This window comes from Carex rostrata, chromosome 8 (genome assembly GCF_964058835.1).
Source record: "Carex rostrata chromosome 8, lpCarRost1.2, whole genome shotgun sequence".
NCBI lineage: Eukaryota > Viridiplantae > Streptophyta > Magnoliopsida > Poales > Cyperaceae > Carex > Carex rostrata.
In genome coordinates this window covers 14,261,942-14,286,419 of record NC_135925.1, presented here as the reverse complement: position 1 = coordinate 14,286,419, position 24,478 = coordinate 14,261,942, and the positions used below count along the sequence as shown (strand labels likewise).

The 24,478-nt window shown below is 35.1% G+C and overlaps 4 protein-coding genes across 5 annotated transcripts; 1 reads left to right on the top strand and 3 right to left on the bottom strand.

Annotated features, from left to right (window-relative positions):
• Positions 1-8,379: 8,379 nt before the first annotated feature.
• On the bottom strand, positions 8,380-8,730 carry LOC144558565 (uncharacterized). The gene has a single exon (XM_078307407.1). The coding sequence runs from the start codon at positions 8,728-8,730 to the stop codon at positions 8,380-8,382; it is 351 nt and encodes a 116-aa protein (XP_078163533.1).
• An 802-nt stretch (positions 8,731-9,532) lies between these two features.
• Positions 9,533-12,532, bottom strand: LOC144558563 (uncharacterized). Its single transcript, XM_078307406.1, has 9 exons — positions 12,427-12,532; positions 12,070-12,272; positions 11,778-11,965; positions 11,407-11,691; positions 11,144-11,202; positions 10,707-10,743; positions 10,550-10,621; positions 10,100-10,424; positions 9,533-9,928 (listed from the first exon to the last, which is right to left on the bottom strand). Exons 1-9 carry the CDS (start codon positions 12,530-12,532, stop codon positions 9,548-9,550), a joined length of 1,656 nt encoding a protein of 551 aa, XP_078163532.1. The 3' UTR covers positions 9,533-9,547.
• A 3,327-nt stretch (positions 12,533-15,859) lies between these two features.
• Positions 15,860-17,666, bottom strand: LOC144557869 (transcription initiation factor TFIID subunit 1-like). 2 transcript variants are annotated; one of them, XM_078306494.1, is made up of 5 exons: positions 17,461-17,666; positions 16,525-16,637; positions 16,306-16,368; positions 16,172-16,214; positions 15,860-15,888 (listed from the first exon to the last, which is right to left on the bottom strand). In XM_078306494.1, exons 1-5 carry the CDS (start codon positions 17,498-17,500, stop codon positions 15,875-15,877), a joined length of 273 nt encoding a protein of 90 aa, XP_078162620.1. In that variant the 5' UTR covers positions 17,501-17,666; the 3' UTR covers positions 15,860-15,874. The 2 variants fall into 2 exon arrangements, with proteins under 2 accessions (XP_078162620.1, XP_078162619.1); XM_078306493.1 differs by lacking the exon at positions 15,860-15,888 and having other exon boundaries at positions 15,906-16,214.
• Positions 17,667-20,797: 3,131 nt separating this feature from the next.
• On the top strand, positions 20,798-22,810 carry LOC144557868 (PLATZ transcription factor family protein). The gene is made up of 5 exons (XM_078306492.1): positions 20,798-21,060; positions 21,368-21,613; positions 21,920-22,060; positions 22,193-22,343; positions 22,392-22,810. The coding sequence occupies exons 1-5, from the start codon at positions 21,058-21,060 to the stop codon at positions 22,574-22,576; spliced, it is 726 nt and encodes a 241-aa protein (XP_078162618.1). The 5' UTR covers positions 20,798-21,057; the 3' UTR covers positions 22,577-22,810.
• The last annotated feature ends 1,668 nt before the right edge of the window (positions 22,811-24,478 follow it).

The window sequence follows — 24,478 nt, the reverse complement described above, 5'->3', positions numbered from 1 at the left end:
GTGATTCCATCCCGATTATGTATCTGGAGCTGTTGCGAGACCTTGGGACGTCAAGAAGGTACAACTGGGGAGACCGGGTGCTCCGTCAGTTTGGACTTCCTCCACTCATCCCCGCAGATCTAGACATCCCGAGATCTATCATCATGGGACTACACGGGTACGTACAAGTTATGTTTTTCTTGCATTTTGTACTTAATATTAGTTGTTGCCTTTAAATTGAATCTAACATAATAATTACAGGATGACCCACGGTAATCATAATGATAGAGATTGGAGTACGTATTACCTGGACCACTACAACAGAGCAGCGAGCATGAGTGAGAACTTGTTGCAGATGTCGGAGGTTGGTGAGATACAGTTGCAGGGGCCTCCCCTACTGCGATATCAGGCTTGGTACATGCGGGTCGGCATGACATCTGTGTATCTTGAGGGAGATTACGGCAATTATCTTCGCGCGAAGATCTTCGAGGATGGTGGTTATACCCCTACAGGCCGAAAAGTTGCTCGCGATGTAAGTAATGCACCTCAAACAATTCATTTTTTCCTAATGTATTTTTTTCGTCTAACTTTGGTTTTATTTTTTTTAGCTACTACTGGCAATTAAAGGTGCCGGGCATTCAATCGTTTGTCTTGGAAGGCGTGGCTATAGGGCTTTTGGGCACACGATGTTGAACTTGGTTGCCCCTTGCATTGAGGGCCACGGCCATGAGGCCAAGCTAGTCGCGATGAGCCCGCTGTTCATGCTAGTCATGCTAGTCAGATGAGCCCGCTGTTCATGCTAGTCAGATGCCACTGGAGCCCACATCCCAGCCAGAGTGGGACTACCATCTTTGGGTATTGGACATGTCCGGTTGGCACGGCTTCTGGGATGAGCATGGACGTGCAGTTCTTCCCCAGGTATGGCATTTTATATTTTATGTCAAATTAGTTACACTTTTCTCCTTCGGTAAAGTAAGTTAGGTAAAATTTATTAAATTATTGGTATCTTTGCAGGGTCCTGCCTACATGCCGACACCGGCTGAGCACCAGGCTGGGTCTCCGGAGATCCAGCCTATGCGGGAGTCTCCGGAGATCCACCCTACGCAGGATGAGAGCTTGACTTTCAGCCTTGCAGATTTTGTTCCAGAGTATCAGTTGGACACAGCCGCCTCCCCGACACCGCGTCAGCCGTATCCGGAGAGGTCTCATGATTGGGAGGCCTCTGGTAGCGGGACTCAGCCTGACTATGGTTCCCAGCTTGCGGCATCCTTGTTCTATACCCCCCCCCCGCCACCGCCAGCTACCCACACCGCCGATGATCCATGGGGTACAGCACTCATGATGAGCAGAGAGGCTGAGCCCATGGAGGAGATCACACCAGCTCGCGTGGCGCAGAAGTACAGTGAAATGATTGGCATCAGGCTCGGGTTTTCACCGGAGAGAACAAGGGCCAACCAGCTGACCGATATACACCTTCGCAGTATCGTTGAGCACTTAGTTTTTTTTTGTTTTATTTTTAGTTAGTTTTATTATGTTTTAGAGCTCGTGGGTTTTTTTTATAGTTTTATTATGTAGTGTTTTATATTTTATTATGTTTTATGTTTGTGTTTTTAGTTAGCTTATTATGTTTTATATTTTAGTTAGCTTATTATGGTTAGCTTATTATGTTTTATGTTTTATTATGTTTTAGTTTTAGTTTTGGGTTGAACTATGTTTTATGATAGTATTCGTACAATAAAAAAATATTAAACAATTTTGAAAAAAAAAAACACTAAAAAAATAAGAACACAAAAATACTTCAAAAATAACACTAAAATAAAATAGTACAACAACAAAAATAAGAACAAAAAAACACTAATAAAAATAACCACAAAGTTAAACCCCGGAAGAAAAATTTATTGGTTGGGGCTATTTTTGCGAGCTTATATCTCACGTTTTGTTCAGAGATTCTGAATAAAACTTGGCAGTGCTGTTCTAGGATGTTGATACTGTATGTCGGTAAATTTTCATGATTTTCGGAGATGTTTTGCTAAGGAAACCAGAGGTGCAAAGTTGGACCCCGGAAGAAACATTCATCGGTTGGGGCTATTTTTGCGAGCTTATATCTCACGTTTTGTTCAGAAATTCTGCATGAAACTTGGCAGTGCTGTTCTAGGATGTCGAGACTATATGTCGGTAAATTTTCATGATTTGTGGAGATGTTTTGCTAAGAAAACCAGAGGTGCAAAGTTGGACCTCGGAAGAAACATTCATCAGTTGGGGCTATTTTTGCGAGTTTATATCTCACGTTTTGTTCAGAAATTCTGCATGAAACTTGGCAGTGCTGTTCTAGGATGTCGAGATTATATGTCGGTAAATTTTCGTGATTTTTGGAGATTTTTTACCAAGGAAACCAGAAGTGCAAAGTTGGACCCCGGATGAAACATTAATCAGTTGGGGCTATTTTTACGAACTTATATCTCACGTTCTGTTCAGAGATTCTACATGAAACTTGGCAGTGCTGTTCTAGGATGTCGAGACTACATGTCGGTATATTTTCATGATTTTTGAAGCTGTTTTGCTAAGAAAATCAGAGGTACATTTTATTGCAAAAAAATCTGAATATATAAAACAATTTGATTTGCAAAAAAAAAAAAAATTTCGGACCGCCGAATTTTGGGGCGGTTAGGAATTAAAATTCCGGACCGCCGAATTTTGAGGCGGTTTGGGCATTTTTAAAATTTTGTCCAAAACCTGGTTATTTTTAATAATTTATTTTTTGTTTTGGGTATTTTTAAAAAAATCGGCGTGTACGGTGCCTATTCGGGGATAGCGCAGGGCCATTATTATTCCGATTTTTTTTATTAATAGAAAATAAATTAATAAAATATCAAAATTGGGGATCGCTTTTGATTTTTGTCGAGAAATAGGTAGAACGGGTTCATTTATCTCGTCTGGTTTACATCTCTAATTAACCTCTTAACAAAAACTTAGCGTTAAAAAATAAGAAAAGAAAAAAGTCGGACGGTATAATTAGACCCATCCGGGGTTAAAAAAGAAGAAGGAAAAAGCCAGACGGTATAATCAGACCCGTCCAGGGTTAAAAAAAAGGGAAAACTCGGACAGTATAATCAGATCCGTCCGGGGTTAAAAAAAATGCGGATGGTATGCTCATTCCCGTCCGGGTAAAAGGCGGACTAGAAAAAGTGAAGGGTTTAGACGGGTTTATTTGTACCGTCCAGGCGTGGTACTTAAACCGCCCACGAAGAAGGCTTCAAAACAGAGACAAAAGGCTCATCTGGAAGTACAGATAGAAGGCTCAGACAGACATAAGGCTTAATAACAGACAGAGGTGATTCTTGTCGATAGCGAAGTTGAATTTTAAACAGGTAACTCCTTAATTATATTTTCTGTTGTGTCATTTAGTAACTATTGTAGAATAATTTAATTAATATTAGTTTTTATTATTGTAATAATAATAATATATAATTTATTCATTATTGTGTAGGTTAATTTATAAAAATAATTAATCATGTTGATGTTAAGGATTTATTTTGGTGGTTAAATACGACACGGTCGTAAAGGAGTAGAGTATAGTATTAGTCCTCGATTCTCACTGAGTGTGACTGATGAATACGGTTCGTATGATGTGAAAGGTGAAATTTATCGCCAACTTGGATATTCCGAGAGTGAGTATAACCTAAAATCACATGCTGTTGTTTGAGCAATAATCTTTTTTGTCTATTTGACTAATTTGCAAAAACATACAATTATTGAATTTTACGATTTCTTTTATTTTTGAAAGATATGTAGATTCAAGTCAAATGGAATTGCATTATGGAATACTTGAACTGAAGAAATCATGAAGACATTTATCAAGAATACAAATTGTAAAATAAGAAGCTTGGTAAAGTATGTTTGAGGCTGTTTACACAGGGATCAAACGTTGGTAACATTTGTAAAATGTTGTAACGTTTTAGGCCTGTCAGAAACGCTAAATTAACAGATTGATCAAACTTAGAAATAACTTAAAACGTTATAACGTTTTTATAAACGTTGTAACGTTTTAGGATTATCATAACTACTGAAGCACAGTTGTACAAAATCAACTTAAAATGTTATAACGTTTTTAACAAACGCTGTAACGTTTTAGGAATGTCAGAGCGTTTAAGTATAGCTGTATCAAATTCAAACTTCAAGTTACAAACGTTATAATGTTTGTCAATCGTTACAACGATTTAATTAAATCAGCATTGTAACGTTTTAAATAAATCTGAGCTTTAGGAATTCCTATTTTTGATCAAAATTTTACAGTGCAAGACGTTACAAAAACGTTATACAATCGTTGTAATGTTTTACTGAGCTGTCAGAAAATTAAAATCCTAAATCGCATTTTGAACTATACGTTGTAACGTTTTATGTCAAACAGCTCATTTTTGAGTTGTCTCTATAAATAGGGCTTTGGGCTTTCTTCCTAAAGTATCTTAGCCGACCCTAAACTTCTAAAAAGTAATTTTCTGAGAGCTTAGCTTACTTCATTGTTGTGAGAGCTTAAAACTTTAAAATTTCTCAAACAACCTCAAACTCACTTCACTAATCTTGAGTTAGATTAGGTTAGAGTGATCTATTGAGTGTTTATCTTGAGTAGCTTGAACTAAGAGACCTTGTTCTCATCTCTTTGAGTTGGCCGGTTGACTTCCCACTTGGTGTGTAAGGGTTCAACAGTTCACAAGTTGTAATTCTTTCGTATTGGGTAATAGAAAGATGCACCCACAAGAGGTTGCGAAGCCCCGGAGATGTAAGCCTTTGTTTTGACGAACTCCGTTAACATTCCGTGTTTCAAATTTCTCTAAACTCATTTATTTACTCTTAATTGCGATTATTTCCAGTTTTAGAGCAATTAGTGGTGCAACTAGTATAACAAAGTAGTATCAGAGCAAATTACTCAAATTAAGACACCTTTAATTTTGAGATATTAAGGGATGGGGCTAGAGTGGGGAAAATGGCATGGCAGAGCTGGCTCCGTTACGGAACGGCATGACACGTGCGTCAGTTACGTGCCATGACTTGCGTGTTTCATGCCGTAGTCATCTTTAGAAAATTTGACATGACACGACACGACACAACGCGCAAAAGATTTAGTCACAACACGACACGTAGTCATGCGAGTCACGTGTAATTAGGACAGTTAGATATTGGCCAAATGGTGAATCTTGAATAAACTAATCTAAATTATGATTAAATGGCCACACGAGTCACGTTTGATCACGACACACTTATACACAATGTGACTCACATGACGTGACTATACACGTGCCGTGAACACCCTTGACATTTTAGTCACGGCAGAGCACGACACATGAAAAATGAACTTAATCACGGTACAACACGGTACAAGACCAGTGTTAGTCACGATACAGCACGACATGACTTGTTTTTTCCACTCTAGATGGAGCGATGGGGCATTGGCTTCTCTCCTATGTTGCATGGATACGGATACGAGTATCGTATCAGATACGATATAGATGCAGCGATACGGAAAATTTCAAAAATCCTGTATACAATACACCTATTATATATTATTTTAATTATATTATTAATTCAACACTTATATTATATAAAATAAATATAAAAAATTCTTAATAAGTATTCAATATAAGTTGTATATATAAGCTAATATATAACAACATCAAAGTTGTTCTAATCTAGTGGTAAAGGCGCATGTTTGGTCTCTTCAGAACCTGCGTTCGAATTCCGTTGTAGTCACTGAATTTTGCTAATTTTGCTGTGGCTCATGCAAAAATTGAAATGGATTCGGTCCACGCGTGGTTCACAGGATGAATCAGATGCTCTTGAGACGTATCCCCCGACCGTATCAGAAGTTTCAAGTCGTATCGGCAGGTTTTAACGAGGTGTCGAAGACCGTATCAAAAGGGCAGGGACACGCCAGCTCACCTGACACGTTAGATGGCGTGTCTGATACGTATCATGTCTGTGTCGGAGGCCTATCGGTGTCGGATACGTGTTAGACACGGGTATGATGGCTTTTTAGGAGTATCAGGGTAACATAGCTTCTCTCTTAAGTGTAATATAAATATGTCTTAATGAAGAGTCATTTAATTAGTTAAAAATATGATACATCGTACATTTATAAAATTTTATTTAAATGACTATATTTACGTATATTTTTTTGGAAGAAGAAATGACTGTGCGTATGTTAAAAGTATAAATCGGTAAAATATAAGAATCAGCCTTTAGATCAGTAGCTAAAGACAATGTTCTAGGTCGCATATTCAGAATCTAAAGAATATTTTTTTATGAATATTTAAATTGAAAATGTTAAACTTCTATCTTTCTCTGTTTTTTTTAAAAAAAAAAAAGCCAATCCAACCCCTAGATAAGTTTGCAGGAAAGAAAGTTGGTACAGAGAGACCGACGATTTGCATGTGCAAGTGCTGGCATATAAATTAAGAATCTCTCAAGGGGCAATTAATATATATAGTCTATTTATAAAAAAAGAAGAAAACATTCTCTCTTTCCATGTGATATCACAATATTAATCCAATCACCAGATAACCCTAATCAATACCACTGTAACCCACTGTTTCCCAAGCAATACTACTATATATGGAGTAATTAATGTCAAAGAATACTTCACCTGTCAAGTGCAAATTTATATTAAAACAAAGTACCAGTCAACAATTAATACAAAATATATGTATTTAGCATAAGAAATTAATATATCCGACAAATCCAGCAATCCAGTTGTGTTCGAATTATTAGATAAAAATTAAAAAGGAAATGAAGATGACTGCAGTTTTGTAAGGACATGATAACTTTGCATTTCTTAAAAAAAAGTGATTTCTCACCAGTGAGTATATAACAGCTAAAATGATTGAAGACGATTATATCACGCGAATGGTTACGTCATATGTGTTCACATCATGACTTAATTAATCACATTATGTAATAATACATGTATGATCATTATTTTTCACGTGATGTGATATAACATGACTAAAATAGTGAAAGACAGTCAAATCACGTAAATAGTCACGAATGTGACTAGCCACGGTTAATCTTTGATTTTTTTTTTTTTTTCAGATTTTACATTAGTTCATAGAAAATAAAATAAAAAGATGCTAAAAATAATGAAAATATTGCAAAATAAATTTAAATAAAGAAACAATATTGAAAAAATTAATAACATGATTACGTGACATACTATTTTCGATTGAAGAGAGACGTCATGTTACATGTAACGTGACTTATTTCTTTCACTGAGTCCGATATTCAAATTAATTTTTTTGAAAACCCATTACAAATACAAGGGTTTTAAAAGCTCCAGTTGGAAATATAATTAAGAATTTGTGAATTTTAAGGCAAGCTTTGAGAATTGGAAGTGTCAGTGCAGCAGGTCTGGATTGACTCCAAGGAAAATGATGCAAGCAGGCAGCAAGGGCTTCGCATGGGTAAGCTAGTGGTGTATTTTATGTGTACCTGCATGCTTAAACATCGATCTAGAAACGAAGAAATTAATGAGGTGGTGTTCAGTGGGGTCATGGGATAATATGCAGGAAGGTAAAATATATGTACTTGCCTCATTTAATCCCTCCTCGTTATATATATAGCTAGGTACATACAGCCCAGACCCCTCTTTAACATGCATGGTTGTAATTTTCCTTGTTCATAATAAATCAACTTGGCAGCCCCTGTCAATATTTCAAAAGAAAGAAAAAAGAACTAAGGTACACCGTTACTGATCTTGTCAGCTGTTAAGAATCTCGTGTAACCAGAAAAGCAAAGAAAGAAAAGAGAGAGAAACAAATTTAATTAGTATGCTACGGACAAGTTAACAAGAAAATATTTTAATGCCAACACTGCATGCATGCTAGGATTGAACATTTTAAATAACAAGGTTAATTAAATTTGAAAAAGAACCTTAATTCCCCCAATGTATCATCAGACAACTGATTACCAGAAAGAAGGGAAAAGACGAATCGCCCTGTGAGTTCCTTACAAGTGGTCTGACAACAGAAATTTCAAGATTTCATTAGTACATATATAAAATATTTACAGATCATATATTTTTCCAACAAATTGAAACTACCATCTGGCATAAAATTCGCCGCAGAAAGACTGATTTTTACAGGAACTTATACAACCAGTCTGAATACCATGTAGGCACCCGTGTTAAAGTTTTTGCAATTTTTGATCTTCAGTGAGTGAGAGAGATTCATGATCATACCATGAGGCCCTATCTGCTGCTACTGTTGTGTTAGGACATCAGAGCTTATAATGCAGACAGAAATTTTGACCTGTCTCGATTTGTCCAATTTTATTGGACGGCTCAAGATTGATGATGACATTGACAGCACCATGCCATCACAAGTAATTATAACAGCAGATGTGGAGTAGTTATCATGGCACAATTATCATATTATTATCAGTACCATCACTGTCAATCTCACCAAACCTTGAAATTGTAGGTTGAAACTCCTTTTGTGGCAAATCCGAGTCCGATTTTGAAGGCTTTATCATTTTCCTTAACAAATCATTCATTGTTTTAGCCTTCATGTTGGTCTTCAAATTTGCATTGCCTTTTAGTGACACTTCGCCTGAATAGGCCGCAACATGTTGATGTCGTACCGATTTTGTAGCACTTCCTCTGTGAAGCTTGCACCTAAATGAGCCCGGGTGTGTGGTGGGTGCACAAAGACAAGTCTTCTTAGATGATGAAGGAAAAAGATGAGAACTTCTCAAGGAACCCATGTTAGTTACAACTGGAGGTGTTTTCTAAAATATGGAATATGTCCAACTACTGAGTTAGAAGAACCAAGGTGAATTGACCTGACAATTATGATGTAATTATAATGCTTTTAGACTAAATTAAGCAAGTGGTTAGAGGCCCCTGGTGCATTGATTGACACTTGTAGTGTAGTTTTGTGTTCAAATAGTAGCCAACAAGATTGCATGTCAAATATAGAACTGCCAATTAATAAGAGGTCTTATTTTAGATAATATAAAAATAAGAAATTTTCCTTGCCAGCTATTCTCAGATCATTTCCACCAAATTTACTAAAAAAACATACTTGAAACGTATTAAGATTCACGAATATTACCCGAACACTTCGGAAACATTTGGTTTTCATGAATTATATATACGGATGAATATATAGGCGTTAAAATTATTTAATTATTCTTTTAGAAACAATACAACTAATAATAGTGCCAATTGTTGCAGATTATAGACATAGTTCACTGTAAATTTTGCAAATTGGAGATAAAATTGTTTTAGATGTTGGAGAAACTTTTTTAACTGTAAAAACGCCAAATTTAATCTTTTTTTTACTTAATTGGATGTATTTTCTCTTTCAATTTTTCAATAAATTACCTTCAACTTCCAATTGTGCAAATCAAGTTAAAACAGATTCTGGGTTAGGTTTTAAAATATAAACTTGAACGAGAATCAAACTCCAATTAACATAAAATAATCTATACATCTCATCTATAATGCATAATACATAGATGCTTGTTTTTGTATATTGATAATCTCAAAATCACAAATTAATCCCCACTTACATTCAATTCAATTCTTTTGATAAAAGGGTCTATTATCTAGCCGTTCAAATACTTTACTGTTCTTCCTGTGCCGTCTTTCTCTGCCATATACAACCCAGAATATCAAAGACAGCATAATAGCAACTGACACTACTAACAAACCCACATATATGTAGGTACTGTACCGGCCAAGACCCGGGCAGTTGGTATCACTTAAGTACTCGAAAGTTTTCCTCACAAAACTGCAGTCCGCCAGATCTGACAGGTACGGCCCATAGTGGTACAACCCGAAAGTCACATTCACAGCAATGGTCATTTGGTGGTAGAATGCTGGGGTTAACCGGCCAATGGTGGTACATATCTCAGAACCAGATACACTTGTTGTTTCACATACATATCCATTCCATACCTACATTTGTTCAAGTATTAAAGGAAGCATTCAAAAATATTTGCAGATGGAATTGGTTGTTACATTACAAGTCTAGAGAAATCAAATTTGGTTTCATTTGTGCTGGGCAATATGTCGGTTCATTTGCTTATGAACAAACTGCCATACTTAAAGAACATGTTTTATGTGTACCTGTACTGCATTATCAAAATTGAGCTCTTCAGTGGCACAGGTATGGGGATTCAAGTCGGCCAAGTACGGATTGCATAGCTGTGGAACCAACGGCCCAGATTGGTTGTAGTACAACGGGATAGATTGAGGCGGGAAATCCCTATTGGAGACGTTTGTTATAATGCCATTCAGCATATTTATTATTTGGTATGTGACAAGTTTGCTCTGACCAATGGCTTCGGTTGTCATGGCGGGGTCCACGCATGGGAGGATGTCGTCTAAGGCCGTGTGCCCTTGTGGTTGTTGCACCCATTCATTCATGGCCAGGCATGTGTCTGAGACTATACTGCTCAAATTAAAACAATTAGAAACAAATATTTCATATATATGCTTCAGTTATATTTCACAATAGAATATCAATTTGAAGCAATTTATTAGGAAAAATATTGAAAAACTATTTAGCTAACTTACTTGTGCAGGAGGAGGAAAACACCAGAGAGTATCAATGTACCCGCTATGAAAATCCACCCGACGATAACCAAACTACAAATTAGATAAAAATATATGAAGATGGCCACATTGCAAAATTATAAATGGAATAACTGATAAATCATGCACCGATGCTTACATGTAAATAAGAGTTTGCAATCCGCATATAGAAAGCACTGCAGGAAGAAACACAAAAGGGTAAGATATATAGTAAGAAATTGTTGGATAAGCTATAATCATAAATGTACAATTTGGACATCAGAATTTAAGTGGCTACTATGAATTTCACATGTCTTTTGCGAACTCATATTTTTTTAGCATAACAATTCAAATTTAAATTCAGATTCATCTGATCTACACCACAAGGCATAAACATAATACTGGTAACATTTGGAGTTTGTTTTCCAGATCAAGATATAGAAAAAATCAGAGGAAAGCTCCTCATGATCTAGTTCTTTAATATGCATGTATCACTTCTGCATAGAACAAGATAAATGATTCAATGCCATTTGAATCTTATTTCAAGGTAATCAAACTCTCATTTAGTAAAAGAAAAAAAAAAAGGGAATTTCTTACAAAATCCAAGAAAGGTTAGCGATAACATAGCAGCTGCCACAATGATTAAAGTCATTCTCCTGCAAGTTCAACAGTGATAACAATAATAATTATAATAATCATAGTAACATTTTTTTTTAATAATAATCATGAAAAATATAATAAAATAATTTTTGCTTCATATGGTTGAATATGTACAGTACAGTCATCCTCTTGTTTTTCTGAAGGGAAAAATGTTGAAATTCTAACATATTTTTTGCTTTCTTGACAATTTTAAAACTTACATGGAATTAATCACATATTCTATATTGTGGGAATTGGTAGATGTTCGCGAATCTAGCTCAATGGCTGACGCATTAATTCTGTTCACAATGCTATCAATCTTGAGTTTTAAATCGGAGGGAAGAGAAATCTGATCTACACCAACAGATTTTGCAGCATCCAAATTGTTTGAAAGAGTTTGTAGATTTGACACGGTGTCACGAGCTTGCCCCAATATGTAATTCGTTGTACTTGTTATGCTTTTATGAAATTTTTGCTGTCCGCCATATAGTACAATGCATCCAAGTCTAAAATCATAACAAATTAACTTTATGTGAAGTATATTGAAAATCAAATTTATTTTATAACTATGACAATCGATCTGAATGCTTACATGGCAGCAATGGTGAAGGCAATAAGAAGAGCAAGTGAGCAAGCGTAAGCTATTGGAGAATAAGAAGCAGAATAATTTCGACCGGAACAACAGCAGAAGCAACAAACTAGAAAAAATAAAATGATTCCAAAAATAAGGATCCAGCCTGCTGCAATTGCAAAGATTGGTGCCGCACTGAAACCAACTGACTGCAAACAATAAAAAAAAACTGAAAGGTAAATGGCCGGTACCTTAATTCTTCCCCTAAAATAAAATAAAAGAAAGAAAGAAAGTATAATTAATTAATTCTTACAGCCCAATAGTGGTCATTGCTAATATTCCAACCTCCAGTGTAAATTTGAAAGCCATTCAAAGGGTCTTTCCTCTGTGTTCTCTCCGCAGCCAATATATAAGATGAATTGCTTTCAGATATAGCTAGTGATCTCCTTTCTGGAATTTCAAGATTCAACTTCCACTCACTTCTCACAGGAACAACCCAACCTTCTTCCCCTAAACCTACATTAATTACAAAATATTTAAAATATAAAATTAAAACCACATATACATATTGCAATTTTAATGCATTTGAGAGGTGCTATATATTCAAATTCAACTAATATATATATGATGAGAATGAGAACAGTAGAGAATATTAATTTGTAGAACAAACCTGAGCCTAATTGTGCAATGTGTAGCGTATAAGCAGAGCATGAGAAGGCCGACAAAATATTGTGAAGGGAGAGAAACAAAATCAAAGGTCTCTTATACAACTTCATTGCTTAATAATTTCTTGTAATTGTTGCAAAAGAAACGAGATAATGGCGGTTGTCTATTGGCTTTTGGGGAATGCATGTATATAGACAAGACAAGGTGAATATGTTAGATATATATATGCTATATAATATTTATTTAAGCTAGCACAAAGTCTTCAAGACCAAACAGCTTGGAATATTAAAAAAATAAAGTTTTTAAAGAGTCTTTGAGCGGAAGAACGTGCGAGTTGTGTTACAATCTGCGCGCGACAGATTTATATATGTAAGACGACGTTACTTTATTATTTTTATTTTTTAAGAGTAGATAATTAATTACTATTCGAAAGAAAGAAAATAATGTTTATTTGAGACATTAAAGGTTTACATGCTTGTATATATAGTCTAGTTGCATAGTAGCTTTAATTAAAAAAAAAAAAAAAAAAAGTTTCCTGATGGGCACACTACAAACAAGGGCGAATTTAGAAACTGTTACATGCCTGTAAAGGGTAATAAGTAATAACAATACAATTTACTTTCCGTGAGGCTATATATGGTAATATGCATTCCGTACCACGGATTAATATTTTTGTTATAAAAATCTAACAGCCGATCTAAGCTGTTCAACATAATCTCTATATTAATATGTACTTGTAAACTAAATTTTACATTTTTTAGAATTGTTTTACTATTTTTTTTATATGAGTAGAAAATCAGTTTTTGGATGATCTAAAATTTTCAGATCAAGTGATTTTTTATTCATCTTAAAAAATAGTAAAACAATTCTTAAAAAAAATATAAAATTTAGTTACAAGAACATAGACATATGGAAACCATGTTGAACAATTTAGATCGACCGTTCCATATATAGCACGGGCCAATATGCACTATGCATAGTACCATAGCCTCACTCATTTTCTTTTCACTTTAGACCGGTTTTTGCTAGCATATATTTATACTGGTGTTTATGATTATGATGTACGTATGATTCAAGTCATCGTGAACCTAAATTTATATGTTTTAAATAAATAATTCCAAGTGATGCAAACGTTGTGTATTCCTTCCAAACTTAGCAAAATATTAAAAAAAATGCATGCCGACGTCAATTCGCAAGATGCTCAAAGCATTACAAATGTCTTATAATTAATCTAAAACCGCTTCCAGTTTTTATTTTGTGAACTATCTTTAGAATTGTACAAGTATCATTCAATCACTGGTCATGTGAACGATTCCATTATTCTAAAAGGAAAATTAATAACCGTTTGTTTCAATCACGTCGTCTGCACAACTGTCTTTGAAATTAATTAATATATGCACTAGAGACTTTCTATTAATCTATTAACCTGAGATATTCTTGGAAAAGAGAATAATGACGTCCCCAATTATCTCTCCTCTCTCCTTATTAAGGAGCTTAATGTCTACATCCTGCAATGAATTTTTCAAATTATGAGGGATTCGAACTCAGTTGGTACCAAAATTCTTACCACTACACTAGAGTTCACATGTGTTATCTTGTAGATAAATATAGTATTTAACTATTTTTCTCTACAAATTTGATTTAAATTATCTCTCCTCCTTATTAAGGAGCTTAATGTTTTCTACTACATAATTTGTTCCCGTTGCTGTGCACGGGCACGATTACTAGTACCTGTTTATGTACACTATAATATGTTTCTAAAATATTAAAATAAAATATAAATTCTGTAAAGTATATCTTCCAGTAATTAGATTTTTTTTTTTTTTTTTTTTCTAAAGGGAACATTTGATTTGTTGTTGTGGAAAACATTTTCGCAGAACAAGGTCTTGTAACTTTTCACCCGAGCAATTAAAGGGACAAAATATCTCTTCCCAAAATCCCCAATACCATTAGTGATACATTTATTATTATATTCAAAATATCTAACATTTTTTTCCCACAATAAAAAAAATTACATAATTTTTTTCATTCCGGACAAGGCTAAGCATGTCACCCAAGCAGCACAAGTGCACAACCCAACCCAACCCAACCCAGCCCAGAGATCTAGGCTACCTGTGTAGGTTTTCAACTTTTTTATATGCCTAGCTGAGGTTCAAACTTGCTGAGAGCTGCCCGCATCAACCTGTAGCTTGAGAATGTCAATGGAAATTTTGACCAATCTTGGAAGTGTTTAGGAACTATGAAGGTAATTAATATAAATTGGCGAGGTCAGAATGATTGTCAGAGTGGTGATTGCATTTCTTCGAAGTTTTGCTATGGAAACATCCGCAAATCAAATCTAAAGGGAATGTTTCTTCAGAGAAGGAACTTCAGGAAAGACCATTCAAATTTCAGGACATTTAAAAGACGGGAAAGACCCTATGCATAGGGCATCTCACACCAAGTCTGGATCCATCACAGTCAGGTTCTAATTTTTGCATCCTTCATGGATAAAGGATATAGACATATGAGTATCAGACACATTAACAACCCAGTAGTATCCCCATAATATGCCTACTGACTCAATTATGTGCTCTAGCTGACAAATAACCTTCAATAAGCACAAAAAGGGAATTCTTTATAAGCTTAGCATATCTATATATGATATGTGATAGGCTCCAATCTAACGTATTTACATCATACCTGCAAATCCGATGTGGCTTGCTCGCTAGAAATTTTCCTTATCAAAGCGATTCGGTGCCACCTAGTCTGTTTAGCAATCTGCTCATCTGGTATGTTGAACTTTAACAATATCTATAAATGAAAAAAGTGAATTAAAAACAAACAAATGTATAACAAGAGTAAATAAAGTCCAGGACTCCATACTGATACTAACAATTGCAGCGTGGAAGTAAAAAAAAAAAGAAGTACTATTATGTTTGTTTCAAGAAAAAATGAGAATACTTTTCTATATACAAAACTGAGGTGACATTTATATCAGGCCTCAATTACACCTCAATCATACTTCATCGTGCAAGTAAAAAATCAAATAAAAGTGGAAAAGAGAAAAAAAAAATACTAGAAACATAAAAAAGGATATACAATCTAGTTGGTAGCATTTAGCCTGAATCCAGCACTGTCTAATACATTCGACACCATACTGGTAAAGGGTTGTTCATGGCATCCCATAGTGGTAAAATTTGTTCACCAACACATACCTCTCGTGCTGCTTCCATTCTTAATCTGCGAAGATCGGCATCTGTTCCTGTCACTGTAGTATTCTTTGCAGTAATAACCTTCTTTTTTAGATTTGCATTCGAGACAAGAGCCTTTGGTGCAACTCGAACATAGCTGAACCCCAAGCCACGACCTGATGGATCACCAACACCTGCTATCTCTAGCCGCTCCAGATTTTCTCGATCCTTGAACAAGACACATTGCAACTTGTGGCTTTTTTCAGGTGCATGCGCAAGTTAGAAGACTAAAGCTGACTAGGACCAGTGACTAGTTATTATCAGTGCTTTAATTCAATTTGGGTTCCATCCCATCATTTGGATGAACTTATGGAACCATAGTTACAGGTGCAGAGTTGTTACATTTGACTAATAAACTAGTTAATCAGCTGTTGCATTCAACTAATAAACCAGTTGGGCTCACTGCTAGTGCTTACTGCAACAAACCAATAGTAGTTGCCTACCCAATTATAAGATTGATGGTTTGTTGTAGCTTCCTAAGTACATGAACAAGAGGCCTTGATGTCTGAAGCCTACCTTGTTCAGAAGTATCCATAGTTGCTGGAGAGGCTTTAGATAACTATCAAATAGATGAAATGTAGGCATTAGTAAAAATGATATGGAAAGAAAGAACCAGATAACAAATAAAAATGATGCATAATTAAAAGTACCTCTATTTCGGTGAGAGATGGGCCCAACTGGTCAACCAAGGCAAACAGATGCTCTTTTGCATCCTGGAAAAACAAAATAATTTAACACTCAAGATAAATGTGTGTAGTTTTGGATTAACAAGAGCAATTCCAACTTATTAAAATCTACAGCTAGTGTCAATTTTGAAGTCTTTTAGTCATTTCCTCAGAAGGAAACATACATGTAGAAAATAATTATACCTTATCAAGATAGTCTGCATCAAGGTCGCCAGAATTATCAACATTTCCAAACATAAATCCCAATAGGCTATTCCCTCCATTTGGTTCATCATACTCTTCATCATAATCGTCATCTAAAAATAATAATAAATCATCACATACGATTTCAAGTGAAAAAATTCTTCTGAAAAAGGAAAAAGGTTGCAACATTTAAATTTTGTTGTCAAAATGCCCTAACTTTTGAGAAGAAAAGACAATCTTATTGTTTTCGCCAAGTATAATTCGAAACATTCATTAGAACATTTGTACATGAAAATATATATGGAAACCAGTTTGACAGAGACTCTTAGCAATAATCATTCGTTAATACAGAAAAAAAAAATAGTCTTTTAAACCTACTAAATTTTAACTGACTTCTATAACATAATCATTCAATGCAAACTTGAATAGCTATTTGAACCTGTATTAAACCCTAAACCTTAATTTAGCATTTCATCTATGCGAAAATATGTATTAGTAGATTTGCTAAAATAACCAAATCAAAGATTGCAAAAGTCAAATTAAAAATTGCAAATCAAAGTGCCTTGTACTGAAGTTATGATTTCCTAAAGGCTCTAGAAAGAACAGGTTTTACATATATGATAATATTGTAAAACACAATAATGCTTTCCTAAACTTGTATGATTGAATTTTTAAAAGAAATTACACTAATCCCAAGTTTTAATTTGTTACTGAGGTCTAAATTCCTCAATATCTATTGCTAAAATCTAGATTTCAGTTCATAAACGTAAAAGCCCAACCGTACAGATTTGGTTTATTCAAAGGAAAAGACGAAATTGTGATCTTTAATCCTTTTGAACTGTAGACCTACCTACATTTCTATCCTGAAAAATAGACAAACTAATCACAGACTCCGTAAGCCTTAAAAAGTAACAACGCAAGACTCGGGAAAATTACCGTCGATCACTGAAGAAGGACCTGGCAGAGTATCCGCCATGGTTGTCTCCCGTTTGTCTCGAAACTTAGGTCGGAATCATAGGCAAGAAGAGAAGCTTTACAGTGAGCAATTGAGCATCCGAGCAAGAATCCGACTGGGGAGTATGTACGAAAGAGAGGGAAAGAAACAAGAAAAAGAGAGAATTTATCAGGAGGGGGGAGGGAGGAATCCGTATCCTCTCTATTACTGTTCCGTAGAGTTTAAAGGAACGGTTCAGATTAAATCTCAACCGGTTTGAGATTCAGATCGCAATAGGAGGCAGTATTTTTGGGCTTTGAGATTCGTGCCAAGTTAAAAGGAACGGTTCAGATCTAGTAACTCTACGGAACAGTCTCTCTGTAGTAATAGAGAGGATACGGATTCGCTGCGTTGGCCCTCCATCGAATCCGAGTCGCTTCGGGTATGGGTCTCGGATTGGGCAGGCGGCCGTATTGCGCGATCGTCCGAAAAGGATAGAAGAATATTAATATAGAGAGTGTGGCTGCCAGCGGGACCCGCTAATGTAAGTCGGTCAATTTTGCTCCCATCCGACCCGGTTTAATAAGGAAAATTGGATGATTAATTTTGTAGAAACTAGAAAGAAATAAATGAACCGGATTCAATACGCCTCCGGGCCTCTTCAAAGCTCAATAACTATTTGGGCCGTCTAATGCAATCCGCTAAAGGCCCTATTCGACCTTTCTTGGACCTAGGTATCAGATAGCTACGACTATACGCTAAGGCCCGTAAATTTGTCAATTTCTATTGAGGCTACGAGTACTTGTGCATAGTGCGGATTCAAATGTATTATGGATCAATAATTTATTTTTAAAGTTTAAATCATCAATTTAAAGCGTTTAACATAATCACCGTATGAAAATATATTTATAGATTAAATTTTTATATTTTTTAATAATTTGTTTACTATTTTCATTTGTAAGGTAAAAAATCAGTTGGTTTAAAAATTATAGACCGTTCAAAAATGAGACAATAATTTTTTTACAATGAAACACTTGTGAATATATTTACGGAAATTGTGTGCATTTATTGACAATGAACTTGAGAGAAACTTTAGAATGATGAAAAGTGAGAGTTTTGAAATGCATTTTGTTTATTTTTTTTTTACTGATGAGTGGAAGTGTGGAACTAGCTAGTATGGTATGTAGAGTTGATCTGTAGTGTTGTTTGAGACATTAATGGAAGCAGAGCAGCACAATTAAGTGTGATGGAGCCATGGAGGGAGTATGGAATAAGTACAATTATTACCTTGGATTCCCTGCCTGCGCACGTGAGACCTCACCTGAGCTCTCCTCTCTAAGGCCTTAAGGGTAAGGGCCTAATTAAAGGGTGGCTTAGAATGCTGTCAGCACACGTCACGTGCCGGGCACCATGCACTGGCCACTGCCAATTTGACCAGCTTCACTTTGGAGACTTGCCGCGTGTACGTGCAATCAATCTTTTTTCTATACAAATTAATGAAGTGGGTTGGTTTCATGCACACGTGCGACACTGCACATGGATGGGGATGGGCATGGTCATGGGCATGGGCCGGACTGCCGGAGGTGCCAATTTTAACGGTTCAAAACTGAACAGGGAAGGTATTTTATTATTTATTTAATGCCCAAGAGCAGAGCAGAGCAGTCGAGCAGAGCAGATTCCAATTAAAAAAACAATTAAGATGTAGCAATTGATGACCCGCCTGGTGGAACAAAACGTAGACATAAATGCAGAGCACTACAAATGAAGATGCATATATATATGGTTATTAATTGCATTAAAATTTAAGCTATATATATATATATATATATATATATATCCATCAATTCAGGATGCAGATCTAAGGGGAGGCTAGCTGGAGGTCCGTTTGACCGTGAATCTTGGTCAAGGCCGACAAAGTGGTGTTTATGAAGTACAAACATTAAAAAACACTACCCACTCTCTGGAGAGGAAGAGAATGGATGCAACGGATCGATCGATGACGACCGATTTAAACGAAATTAATTAGCACCAAATTTTGGTTCTAGATCATCGTAGCTAGTGAAACAAAAGAGATTTAACAAAAATACAAAAGGATAATTGAAATTTTATGATTATTTTGATTAGAAGGATTATTTTTTCTATAAAACTCACACATATTTATATATTTGAATTTACAGAGAATATTTTGTACTGTCCTACTGTGACATCAAAATTAACAATAAAAAAAAATGCATAAAATATTAATTATTGCCAGAAGTAGTGTTTCAGAAGTTTGGCAAGAAGATGCATGCATGAGACATTAAATTCCGGTTTATATTGAAACGGCCGGGACCAATTAAATTCCGGTTTTGTTTGCTATATATATATATATCTGATAATCTGATATGATATCCCTGATCTCTTCCCTTTTTCCAACCCCACCCTGAGCGTGCGCATCTATTAATTATATATATATATATATATATTTAATCTGTTTTCTTTTCTGGTTGGAAAAGAATTAATATATAATTAAGAAAATAATTATAGCGAAAAAGGTAAATTGACTTGTATGGATCGAAATTTCAGTAACATTTCAATGAATGAATTGCAACGTACCAAATCGACAGTAAATTTCTTGGTCTGACAACCAACCAATAACGTTAACAAATTAATTAAGGAGACAATCCTTGTGAGTTGTGAGGAGTGAGGACCAATTAATAAAGAAATAAATGAAGTACACGAATTAAATTAAAGATTAATTTAAAAAGCAAAACCCAAGGCACTTCCACTAAGCTTGTGTGACCCGAGACGATCGAGGAAACGCTAGCTAGCAGCTAGCAGAGCTCATGCTCATCCCCTCCACAAATGATTCCATACAAATACAAATACAAAGCAAAGGAGGAATCAAGGCACCTTGGTTTCGGGAATTCCCCACCCTAGCTAGCTAATTAAATTGCATTGCAATTTCATTTCTAATTTATAACTGCAAATCTTAATTAGCTTGCACCCAGTTTAGTTCATATATATATAGTTCATACCTAGCTATTGTCGCTTCATGACTCAAACATACAAATTAATATATATTCACTACTACTTAATTGTGTTCTAAACTTTACTTTTAGCTACATTAATTGATACAAGTACACGCCATTTTAATGTAATTAATACATGATCGATTTAATTAGCTATACATATATATATAATTAAATTTTATATGTATCACTAACTAACGGGGGTTCTAACGGGGGCTACATTACAAAAACCTTGGTTTAAAAATTTGAGCAGCATAGCCGAGGAGAGAGAGAGCTTGGTCTTAAGTTGGAATATTGCTTTAAAAGGATGCGAAGCACTAGAAACAGCATCCACGTTCTCCTCACCTCTTCTCTCTTTTTTTTTTCGTTTTTTTTTGTCCTCTCTCTTGCTCTTCCAAACCAATGTTTTCTATCTTTGCAAAATTTTAGACTTTTTGTTAGCTTTATGAGCCTATATATAATCTAGTAGTTAAATGAACCTCTGACTTGTAGCAAGTAGCAACCCTCTCCATAAATACACTCCAACAGAGCGCTCTATCTTTCTCTCTTCCTCTTTGCAATTAATATCAGAGTTGAATTGCTATTATCATGGTAAGAATCATTTCTCTTTTTACCTGATCTAGTACTTAGGTTACCTTTTTCTCTGAGTCTGAGTTGATATGTTACTGTGCTAGCTATCTATAGCTGCATACCAGTTCAATTATATATCTGCATCTCTCTAATTAACTATATATATTAATTAATTACCAGCAATTGCACCAATCTCAGTATCTCACTAGCTAGCTGTGACATAATTAAAAACCTCTCTTAATTAATTTCTTCTTTATGCTTAATGAGATGTTGAGCAAAATATGTTGATTAATTTTCTTATATTAATTAATTATCTTGTTGATGATAGGCGGAATGGAAGCCAACATGGTTAGAGGCCCTAAACACGCAGAGATTTTTCATACCTTGCTCTTATCATGAGAATTCAAGAAAAAATGAGAAAAACATTTGCTGCATAGATTGTTGCACCAGTATTTGCCCACACTGCGTTACTTCACACCGAACCCATCGTCTTCTTCAGGTGCGACGATATGTCTACCATGATGTTGTCAGACTTGAAGATCTCGAAAAACTCATTAACTGCTCCAATGTTCAGGTCAGTGAAAGCATATATATATATATCACTGTATTTTTTGCACCTCCTATATATATATTTAGCATAAGTTGTAGCTATACAAACATCAAACAATATTCAGGCCTGTTACTTTCGTCAATGAAAATTTTGGCTAGCTCTGCTAATATATATATAGTTTCATCTAGTTAATTATATATATATATCCAATAATTGAGTAAAATGAACTCATAATAAAAAAAATTGAGTGCCTTACTTTAATTAATTCTGGAAACAGATAATTTTCATTAACTAGCTAGCCTAATATTAATTAATTTAAATTTCTTGTAGTCATACACAATAAATAGCTCGAAGGTAGTATTTCTAAAGAAGAGGCCCCAAAATAGGCAATTCAAGGGGTCCGGCAACATATGCACCTCATGTGATAGGTGCCTTCAAGAGCCTTATATCCATTGCTCCCTTGGTTGTAAGGTACGTCGTAATTCATTAATGAATGCCATACATGCATATATGCAACTTCAAAATTCAAACTGCATGTAGGTAGATTATATATTATATATGTTTCTGACCATGCATGCATTTAATTTTGATGTTTATATATAGGTAGATTATATTCTGCGGTATCAGAAAGACCTGTCGCCGTATTTAAAACCATGCAAGACACTTCAATTGAGCCCTGATTTCTTCATCCCTCATGACAGTACCGATGAAGAAGCATATGAAACCACCCATTCCACACTCATTGAAGGTGAAGGTGAAGGTGAAGGTGAAGGTGAAGGTGAAGGTGAAGGTGAAGGTGAAGAGTCGATGACCTCGTCAGACTCAGATAACCTTAGCATGCCACCTATGGAATTTGCAAAAAAGAAAAGGAGCGGTCTATACATTTGCGGGAGGTCAGCTAGTAGCCGATTCTCCCATGAAGTCGACATAATGAGTTCAACCATGAGCAAAAGGAAAGGCACCCCTAGAAGATCTCCCCTCTGCTAAATTTCAACTTTAATTAATTTCCCTCCAAGAGCTAGCTTCTAGCTTTTGATCGATCATGATTAATTTATTAATTAATTAGGAGTTCCTCGATCATGTACGTATATCTATAATTAAAGGATTTTACTATTAGCAATCCGTCTTAATTGATGTGGCATGAAGTTTTAATTAATTAGATGCTTTTAATTAGTTGTATTATATATCTAATAAAAATTCTTCAGTCGATCCAACCTTAAACTAAATACATAAATAAATAAATAGTCTATTATATTATAATGTTATCATGCATGATAGAATAATAGATATATAATTAAGAACGTCATGTGTAATGGACGCCACTATCAAAGTTTTTGGAGCATCAATTAATATTACATGCTTTCAACCAAGGCAAGGACCAAATTAAGTTTTTCATAAATTAATTAGCTAGCTAGTTAGTGTCATCAAAAACTAGGTCGAGAGTTAGTATAATATTAATTGTACAGACACAGAAGACTCAAAATTGATTATAAGGGGCTATGAAACATCTTGAGCATCAAAATCAATTAATATAATTTTTTTTTCTTTGTTTTTACATAAGTTTCCTATCTCTAGTCTTAAACCATTATATAAAGTAACAAGACTGGGTACAGATAATACATTGTTTTTTTCCCTTTTGAAAGGAATTATGTATCATACCTGAATGTTGTATTTTGTATTCCTAGATAAGACTCAAATTAGAAACAATATTGTTTCTAATAAACTGAATTTAGGTTATTAATAACCTGAATTCTCATGGAAATAAATTAAATCGAAGGGCTTTATGACTGACACTACAACAAAGTAGACACTTTTTGCGAGAAAAAAAGCGCATTTATGACGGTTATCCGTCGAAAAAAGAAAAAGCTGAACAATGAGAGTAGTCTGTCGCAAAAAATCACTTTTTTATCCTCGCAAAAAGTGTCTCATTCTTGTTGTGTGACCTCGGATTCAAATTGGGGCCAATTTTTAATAATGTTAAATTATGAAGCGTCATATATATATATACAGCATTAGTTTTTTTTTTTGAAGGTTAGCGACTTTAATGCCTACTAACTATTCGATTGATAAAAAACGTATTTACAACGAGTCAAGCAACTCTAATTCTTGATAAGCCGAAATTGTATCTATTGAAACCTAGAGTTTGTTATGTAAATTAAGCCAAGTTTTGATTAAATTAGGTTTGATTAGGTTAGAAATGTCCAAAAGTTCAAGTTACTTCCCTAGTTATGTTTATTTTGCAGGTAATTAAGTGCTTGGAGCTTAACGGAGCAAAACGGGTGATCTGTAGCAAGTCAACACGAAATTTGGAGCATCTTTCACATTTATTGCGGACCAAAATAAAGTTATTGCGGGTCGCAACATTATCAGACAGAGCCAGCTTCCAGACAGCATTTTCTGAACTTTTATTGCGGCCCACAAGGACTTTTATTGCGGCCCGCAAGGACCTTTATTGCGGCCCACAATGACCTCTCCAGATTTTTCTGCGCAGTCTGTTAACTGCCTCCATTCATTGCGGCCCGCAATGAATGTATTGCGGCCCGCAATAAGGCGGTTCAGAGCCCGAATGTACTATTTTTAGTTAGTTATTTCTAGGTTTTAGAGAGGGGTATAAAAGGGGACCTGTAGAACAGATTAATGACGGTTTTTTAGGCAGAGTTTCTAGTTTTGAACAAGGAAAAGCAAGGAAAAGCAAGAGAGAAGAAGGAAGGAGAGAACATCATTGATCAACCGGTTTTATTAATTTATTTTCTTTGGAACTCTTTTATTATTTTGATTTCATTTGTGCTTTAGTCATGACTGGCTAAAGGCTTTTCTAAGGTTGATTAGGGTTGTACTTGAAACTTTTGTTATGATTTAGTTGGTTTTATTTTATATATTCTTGTTCTT

What these genes read in the sequence shown, in the direction of transcription:
- LOC144558565 (XM_078307407.1), bottom strand. Translation starts at nt 8,730, where the DNA reads ATGGGTTCCTTGAGAAGTTCTCATCTTTTTCCTTCATCATCTAAGAAG.
- LOC144558563 (XM_078307406.1), bottom strand. Translation starts at nt 12,532, where the DNA reads ATGAAGTTGTATAAGAGACCTTTGATTTTGTTTCTCTCCCTTCACAAT. An exon ending in CATTGCACAATTAGGCTCAG is followed by an intron (nt 12,273 to 12,426) that starts GTTTGTTCTACA and finishes TAATTAATGTAG; the next exon opens with GTTTAGGGGAAGAAGGTTGG. An exon ending in GTTTTCCTCCTCCTGCACAA is followed by an intron (nt 10,425 to 10,549) that starts GTAAGTTAGCTA and finishes TAATTTGAGCAG; the next exon opens with TATAGTCTCAGACACATGCC.
- LOC144557869 (XM_078306493.1), bottom strand. Translation starts at nt 17,500, where the DNA reads ATGGCGGATACTCTGCCAGGTCCTTCTTCAGTGATCGACG. An exon ending in TCCTTCTTCAGTGATCGACG is followed by an intron (nt 16,638 to 17,460) that starts GTAATTTTCCCG and finishes TATTATTTTTAG; the next exon opens with ATGACGATTATGATGAAGAG. An exon ending in ATGCAGACTATCTTGATAAG is followed by an intron (nt 16,369 to 16,524) that starts GTATAATTATTT and finishes TTGTTTTTCCAG; the next exon opens with GATGCAAAAGAGCATCTGTT.
- LOC144557868 (XM_078306492.1), top strand. An exon ending in ATTGCTCCCTTGGTTGTAAG is followed by an intron (nt 22,061 to 22,192) that starts GTACGTCGTAAT and finishes GTTTATATATAG; the next exon opens with GTAGATTATATTCTGCGGTA. An exon ending in CACACTCATTGAAGGTGAAG is followed by an intron (nt 22,344 to 22,391) that starts GTGAAGGTGAAG and finishes GTGAAGGTGAAG; the next exon opens with AGTCGATGACCTCGTCAGAC.